General features: G+C 43.2%; 1 protein-coding gene across 2 annotated transcripts; it reads right to left on the reverse strand.

Moving 5' to 3' along the window:
- Positions 1-703: 703 nt before the first annotated feature.
- On the reverse strand, positions 704-6,778 carry espnlb (espin like b). 2 transcript variants are annotated; one of them, XM_083992120.1, is made up of 7 exons: positions 6,687-6,778; positions 5,932-6,054; positions 4,874-4,942; positions 4,260-4,401; positions 3,961-4,079; positions 3,471-3,650; positions 704-2,451 (listed from the first exon to the last, which is right to left on the reverse strand). In XM_083992120.1, the coding sequence occupies exons 3-7, from the start codon at positions 4,886-4,888 to the stop codon at positions 802-804; spliced, it is 2,106 nt and encodes a 701-aa protein (XP_083848246.1). In that variant the 5' UTR covers positions 4,889-4,942; positions 5,932-6,054; positions 6,687-6,778; the 3' UTR covers positions 704-801. The 2 variants fall into 2 exon arrangements, with proteins under 2 accessions (XP_083848246.1, XP_083848247.1); XM_083992121.1 differs by having other exon boundaries at positions 6,678-6,775.
- Between the last annotated feature and the right edge of the window lie 570 nt (positions 6,779-7,348).

Consider the following 7,348-nt stretch of genomic DNA (forward strand, 5'->3'; position numbering starts at 1 on the left):
ATCAATCCCCTATAATATACTTTTTTTAAAGTATATTTTTGGGCGTTTTATGCCTTTAATGGATAGTACAGTAGAGAGAGAGACAGGAAATGGGGAGGCAGAAAGAGGGGGAATGACATGCAGTAAAGGGCTGCACTATGTGGGATTCGAACCGGGCCCGACTGCAGTGAGGACTGTAGCCTTTACATATGGGGTGCCTGCTCTACCTATGGCGCCATGCACCTGGCTGGCATGCCTGCCCACTCCCATAATATACTGAGTTTGATTTTGAAATACAAAAATATAAAACCAAAACATTAGTTTTGTTAACGTTTCTGAATTTAAATGATCTTTTCAAATTAAAACAAGAACGGTGAACGTTGATACAGCAGAGGCAGAGAAATCCTGAACTGAAGTCCCCATGAGTTCAGACAACCCTGGATCCTACTCTTCCCATGATGCAACTCATCCCTTTCTGTCTGGTAAACAACCATATCTTTCAACCTCCGTGCCTCGAAGCTCAAACCACAATTATTCAAGGGATGTTGCATTCCACATTTGTTGAACTGCTCCTACAAAAGATATTATACAACTGTTTTTATAGCTGCTGAGCGGTGCAGTGAAATCAATGGAGGTGCTCTGTTAATAAAATACAAGAATCCAATTGGTCTCTACCTGTAATTATCATTTCAGTTTGCAATAACACTGCATTGATACTGCACTCTCACCATTTGACTTTTATTCAGGTCCCATTAGTTTGCCAAAATAAACACACTTACATAATATAATTTTGAAGGAGAAGTGTTGCATCTATCTTCAAGACTAATGTTCAAAATCAAACAGCTCTGCCTCCTTCTCCTTCCAGAAGGCGAAGCTGCGATCAATGTATTTACAAATGTCTTCATTGTTGAAACAGGAGAAGTCTGTGTCACTGCTGTTTTCCTCCGGAGTCGCAGTTTGGACTATAACTGTGGGCACTAGTCTGGAATCTGGCGATAGCGATGAAGACAATGGCGATTGTTGTGGCGATGAAGGTGATGATGATGATGGACAGCGACACGGTCTCGAATTCCCAAAGAAGTGAACTTTGATGTCCTCAAAGCCGTCGCTCCAGTCTCGCTTCCCTGCCTGGATTTCCTGGAGAACGGCCTTGTGGAAGTCCCGCACCATTTCCCAGGGGAAGCTGCCGACGTGGTCAAAGACCTCGAAGCAGAGGAGGTGCCTCATCTTCCTCTCCTCGGGCAACAGCTCTTGCTCTAAGATGTGGAAGTATCCGAGCATGAAGAGGTCGAGGGACAAGCTGTCGTGGCTCACAGCAACACCGTCCACAGGGGGCAGGAACTGCTCAGGAGAGTAGGTAACTCGAGAGGGAGGGTTTTGCGAGTCAGAGGAGGACAAGCAGAACTTTTGGCCCTCTTTGAGTTCTAGTTTGTGCTTCCAGGAGTTCAGCATCTTGTCCACGGCGCCTCTGCGTTGGCAGAACTGAAACAGGGAGGTGATCTTCTGTTGGGTCGGCGCTGCTGTGACTCTCCCCGACGACGCTGCCTCCTGTCCCTGTCTTTGCCTCGCTGCTCTCACCGATATGGCATATGCAGATTTTTTCCAGTGGCTCAGGAACAGCACCACTATTCGCTCCTTCCTTAAGCTGGTGGTTTCCATCACAGGTGTGAGTTCTTTAGGATGGCTCTCATCACATCTTTGGCCTGTGCTGAGTTTCTGGTTGTTTCCCTGTGAAGCTCCGATCGCCACCTGGTTCTTCAGGCCCTGGCCGACCTTCACAACGCCAGCGAAAGGATATATCCCACCTATCTGACCTTCAAAGTTTGACCTGAGGTTTCGCACCGACACTCCAGACTGCTGGATCTCCCTCTCCACCCTCTCTCTCTGAGCTCTGCTGTAGCTGCTGGTCTCCAAACGGTGGCTAAAAGCTGACGCCATACCTATGTGAGGAATCCTACATCCACTGGAGATCTCCACATGTGCTGGCACCAACCCTTGTTCTTGCTGCACAAATTGCTGGCCTAAAGTTACTCCTGAATTTTCTTTGATGCCCTGCAAACCCTTAATTTCCTCCATCATGTCTTCCACTATTCGCTTCTCACCCCCCTCTTTTGCGGTGTGGGTCAGATTAGCTACCAGCTGAGACATACTCCTGACAATCTCGGAAACACGACCACACCAGACGGGCAAAGTCAGCTCCATTTTCCCCTCTGCATCTCTCTGCTGTAGGGCCTCTTTATTAACGGAGATGTTGACAATGGGATCAGGTAAAATGGCCCTCAGCTCCTCGGTCAGCCTGGTCAACTCCAGCTCATACGCCTGGCAGCGTTTCTGCAGTGAAACCGTCTCGATCTGCTGCTGCAGGTACACGAGGTCATCCTCAGTTAGGAGCTCGCCAAAAGGCCCCAACACAGCGTTGTGGGCCTGGGAGTACTTCCAGCCGTCCACTGGTGTGTAGCCATTAGTCATGTCCTGTTAGGGGGATGAAGAGAGAGAAGTGTTCAACATATTGGGAAAAACATCATGTTTTTCTACGTAAGCTAAATGTATACTTTTTCCACATCTGCAAACATACAGTACAAGAGTCCAATAGGGTCTCTGTTGTGTAAATTCCATGGGCCGGTGGACTCGAGGCACTGGTGTGACGTCAGTGTAACCGCCAATCTGTTGTACCCCACTACACTACAGTGTATGAACTGTGCATGAGCTGAAAAACAAACATGGACGCTGAGAGGTTGAAGAGTTTGTGGAGAGGCTGTGTGAGGTGATGCACTGCTGTCATAACTTTGATTTGATCCACACTGTGCATGCAGGGAACACGTACTGTAGACAGCATTCTCTGCATATGTTTGGACGTCCTTCAATCTATATAAATGAGAACAACTACATATCCGTGGTGACGACAGCAGTTCGTGTATACATTGTAACTGAGGCTTGAGTGATGACAATACATGTTGCATTGGCCTTGGAAAAGTTTGTCCTCAAAAAACCAATCAAATAACCTCTCACAATACTATAATACTTTGGTTTTTGCACATATTAATAAGACTCTTTCAAAGTGCTATTAGGCGGATTTTATTGCTTGTAGAAAGAGCCAAGCTTCCTTTTACTCCGTTTACACTCTGTCTGCTAAGCTGCATCAAGTGGCTGTAGCTGCATATTGATTGGATAGACATGAGGGTGATATCAATCTTCTCATCTTAAGAACAAATAAGTGTTTTTCAATAAATAAAAAAAAATCAACAAACTATTCCTTAACCAATCCATCCAAACCATCCTCAAAATCATTTTAATTTGTGAAAAAAAGAGTGTAAAAAGTGATATTTACACAGAGCTCCTTCACAACATGGTGTAAATGAACCATGTCAGTTAGAGTTACCCAGACTTTTAGAATATTTACAAGCAAAATAAACACAGTTTGAGGTGTTTTTGTGTCTTATGTGGCATCTTTGTGGGTTTACATTCAAATGCACAGACGAAGGGCGGCCTACCTGTCTCCTCTGTTCCTCCTCATCCTGCAGCCTGACTTGCAGCTGCCGCACCATCACCTGTCGTTTCCACTCTGCTATGGGACGTCCGGCTTCGTCGTGAGTGGGCACCAGGGAGTCGATGTCGGCCAGGATCGCATCGACAATTGGTACCTCCTCTAAAACCTCCTCACTGTCAAGTCTCTGTCAGAGATCAACCACATGAGACAGAGAGTGTGAGCTCTGCAGCAGGAGGCAACATCTGAGAGTCGACCATATCTATCATAAAAACTTCACAAGTCTATTGGTACATTTTTATTTTCTACATCTTCTAAAGGTTTTAGAATTATCAATGCAAGTATCATAATAACAAACACCAGTGGGATAAAAGTCATGACAAAATAACATATTATATATACAGTATTATAGTGTATTCGCATTTCAAGTGTATTGGGTTGAAAGATACAGTTTCCCTGCTTCATGTTAACCTTGAAGGCGGTGCCAGCGTGCTCACCGTTTGTCCCGTGAAGACGGCCGTGAAGCCGGCCTGCCTCAGAGACTTGATAGACTTCATGTGAGACATCAGGGTCAGATCCCTCTCTGGAGGCTTCAGGTGGCTGAATGACGTCACCACTGGGAACAATGACAACAAAGGTCGACGCCGGTCAAAGATTCAGCTTTATATAAATCTGTCAATATTCATTTGACCTTGAAACTAAATCCATCAGTTAATAAAATGAACAGTATAAGATGGCTGCCTGTGTTATGGTCCAGATCACATCCGTACAGTAATGTGTTGTGTCTGTCGATCACCTGAGGAGGCCACCTGTACGTGCTGGATGGAGCCCGTGGAGGGTTTTTTTGAAACAGCAGCAGGGGTCAGAGAGGAGGAGGAGGAGGAGGCCACAGGAAGAGAGGTGGGGTGGCGAGGCAGGGGAAGCACCTCTTTCACTGGCTGCTGGGGAGATACACACACACGCACGCACACACATAATATATACAGCAGGGGTGAGTCACACTTAAAGAGATAGTTCAGCATAAAGAAAGAGATATTTCCTTACTACCCCAAGCAGGATGTAAATGTGTGTTTTGGGGAAACAGTGTTCAGATAAGTAATTCATCCAACATATTTATCTCTGCTGTTATTCTGGATGAAAATGTAGCAGCTCATGTTCATGTTGTTATAAGCACAACACTTCTACCCTTAGACCATTTTCACAATAGACATTTTGACCTGGTTTATTCTTTCTGTGTGTTTTCAGGAACCACTGCTCTAAGCTCGAATCATTTTCCCTCCACACTCTCACTTCAACACAATTACAACAGACATTTTTCTAAACATAGAGAGTCAAACCTTTCTCATCCTTTCTCTGTCTCTTAAATTGTCTCTGCCTGTAATATAATCCCCTCCACTGATGATTGGTCACCTTGCTGCTCTCCATGTTGACTCTGCTCCCTCACACCCTGGTGTTTCACAGCAGCAGGAGCTCGTCTGTCTGAGAATGACAAAAGCAACCAGAATAGACAGTAACATGAACAGAAAGCAGATAAAATAAGCAAGAGAGGAGCCCATGGGAGGAGAAATGTGACACAAGTAATCTTCTAAAAGACAGAGGCCCCTCATGACACACACAGAGTTAATGTATAGAACAGAGGCCGCTGCTCGTTCGTAGTAGTTGAAACAAAAACAAGACGTGGTGAAACCAGACCCTGGTCTGTGAATGTAGCGTAGCCCACACACAGAGAGACCAGGAGAAAGTGTGGAAGAGTTCGAAGAGACATGATATCAGGTAACCCTACTGATTCTCTGGATTTTTGTTCATATACAAAATAATTCATTTGTATCCCCTAACCCACATCAAATACACACTGCAGAGTAAGAAGTAAAATGTGTCCTTAGGTTTGTAAATGGCTTATATACAGCATACAGAACCATAATTTTAAGTTTATTGCCTTTGGTGCATTGCAGCATATTTAAAATCATGCTTAATGCATTGTATTTATGGCATTTGCCAAACAAATGTTCTCTATTCCATCTGTTACTGTCAATGTTTTTTTTCTAACTAAGTTGCTGCTACTTTTTTTATTGTATCTTTATTAGACATAACTGATTGTTTCTAAATGTTATATTAACATGTCACTGGCCCAAAATACAATTTGCATAATTATGTTTTCTTTCTTTCTTTTAGTTTCTCTCAACATCCATTGAAAAACTGGTTTGTCATATATTGATACATATTTTCTTTAATTTAACATATCTAAACTAAATTGTTGTTTTTCCTTAATTTTTCATTCAAATGCATCATTATTAGTAGCAGCACCCACATGCATACAGCACCTACTGTACAGCTTTGAACCTGTGGAATCACCAACAGAGTGAAAACGATCCTTGATGGAAAAGAAAAACCCCCAATAAAAAAAAACAGTGTTACTGTAACAGAATAAGCCAAATAATAAGGATGTAAATCCAAGAGCTGTGGTGTACCTCTTCAGTGTAGAGCAGCCAATTTACAGTAAGTCCAAGAAGCAGCATCACCTGGACTCAAACCTCAGATGGGGGGCCTTCTTACTGTGCATAATTAAACAGGTGGGATAGGGTGACCAGCACCTAGAAGTATAGAACGATAGCATTGTGAATGTATATAGGGAACAACATACTGTAAGGCTGGTGGTGTGTGTGTGTGTGTGTGTGTGTGTGTGTGTGTGTGTGTGTGTGTGTGTGTGTGTGTGTGTGTGTGTGTGTGTGTGTGTGTGTGTGTGTGTGTGTATACACCTTCAACGTGCATTAGTGTGTTCACACTTAGGACAGATGACAGAGTCCAAATTTTGGATATTTTTATTGACATCAGTGAATAATGGTTATCTCTGACTAATTTGGCAGATATGGGAATATGTTTTCTTGTTTCCATGCCGATTGCCTTTTTTTCTTTTACAAAATGTTGATGGGAGAATGGGAGAATTATATTTTTTTAATACATTCCTGATTTATAATGCCTATCACCAACTCTGAATTAATTATTTTATTTATTTATTTTTTGCAGTTTCAGTTTTTCCTCAATAGCTAACTAGCTAGCTTCAGCCTTCATGTGTGCGCTTGCTGCACAGCAGAGCACCTACAGTACACACAACATGTGCACGTGTAGATGGGTAGACAAAGATATGGAAACAGAAACACAACACATGGTTAAATATTCAGCATTTGTTACATAGACAAGACCTACTGTATCTTACCAAACTTACTGTCAATCAATGGTCTGCTGTAACCTCAGTGCCTGATGGGAGGTAGCTGCCCCTCACTCAGTGCAGGGCCTTTGTGTCAAGCCCAGTATTTCTGCCTCTGTTATTAGGGGATTAGTCAGACTGGCCCTGCTGCAGCAGAGCACATGGTGAGTACATAATCAATAATGGAAGGCTGCACAAACACAGCAGAACAATCTCTCTCTCACACACACACACACACACACACACACACACACACACACACACACACACACACACACACACACACACACACACACACACACACACACACACACACACACACACACACACACACAGAGGCACATGTGTTCAGTCTGAGCAAAGGTACAAACTGTTACACAACAGATGTGAAAACAGCATTATGATATGTTTTCCATTTCTTAGTTTGCTACATCAGCACAGTTTGAGACTTTCTTTTTTTCTTCATGTTAAACCAGGACAGAGCGATAACAGTTTATTTTTACAGTGAACATTCGAGCACGTGTCAGTCAGGATATAATGTGCTCAACTCAAACTGCAGCACATTATTTCCTACATTAGTAGATTTGTTTCTGCCTCAGCCTGTAACAAACATTTTTACTTTTACTGTTTGATGTACCAGAGGCAGAGCAATGACATACAAGTTTAAAATATGGAACGAT

This window comes from Trachurus trachurus, assembly GCF_905171665.1.
Source record: "Trachurus trachurus genome assembly, chromosome: 17".
Taxonomy (NCBI): domain Eukaryota; kingdom Metazoa; phylum Chordata; class Actinopteri; order Carangiformes; family Carangidae; genus Trachurus; species Trachurus trachurus.

Coding starts and splice junctions, on each gene's coding strand:
- espnlb (XM_083992120.1), bottom strand. Junction 4,080..4,259: donor CGTACAGGTGGCCTCCTCAG/GTGATCGACAGA, acceptor CATTGTTCCCAG/TGGTGACGTCATTCAGCCAC. Junction 3,651..3,960: donor CCGTCTTCACGGGACAAACG/GTGAGCACGCTG, acceptor GATCTCTGACAG/AGACTTGACAGTGAGGAGGT.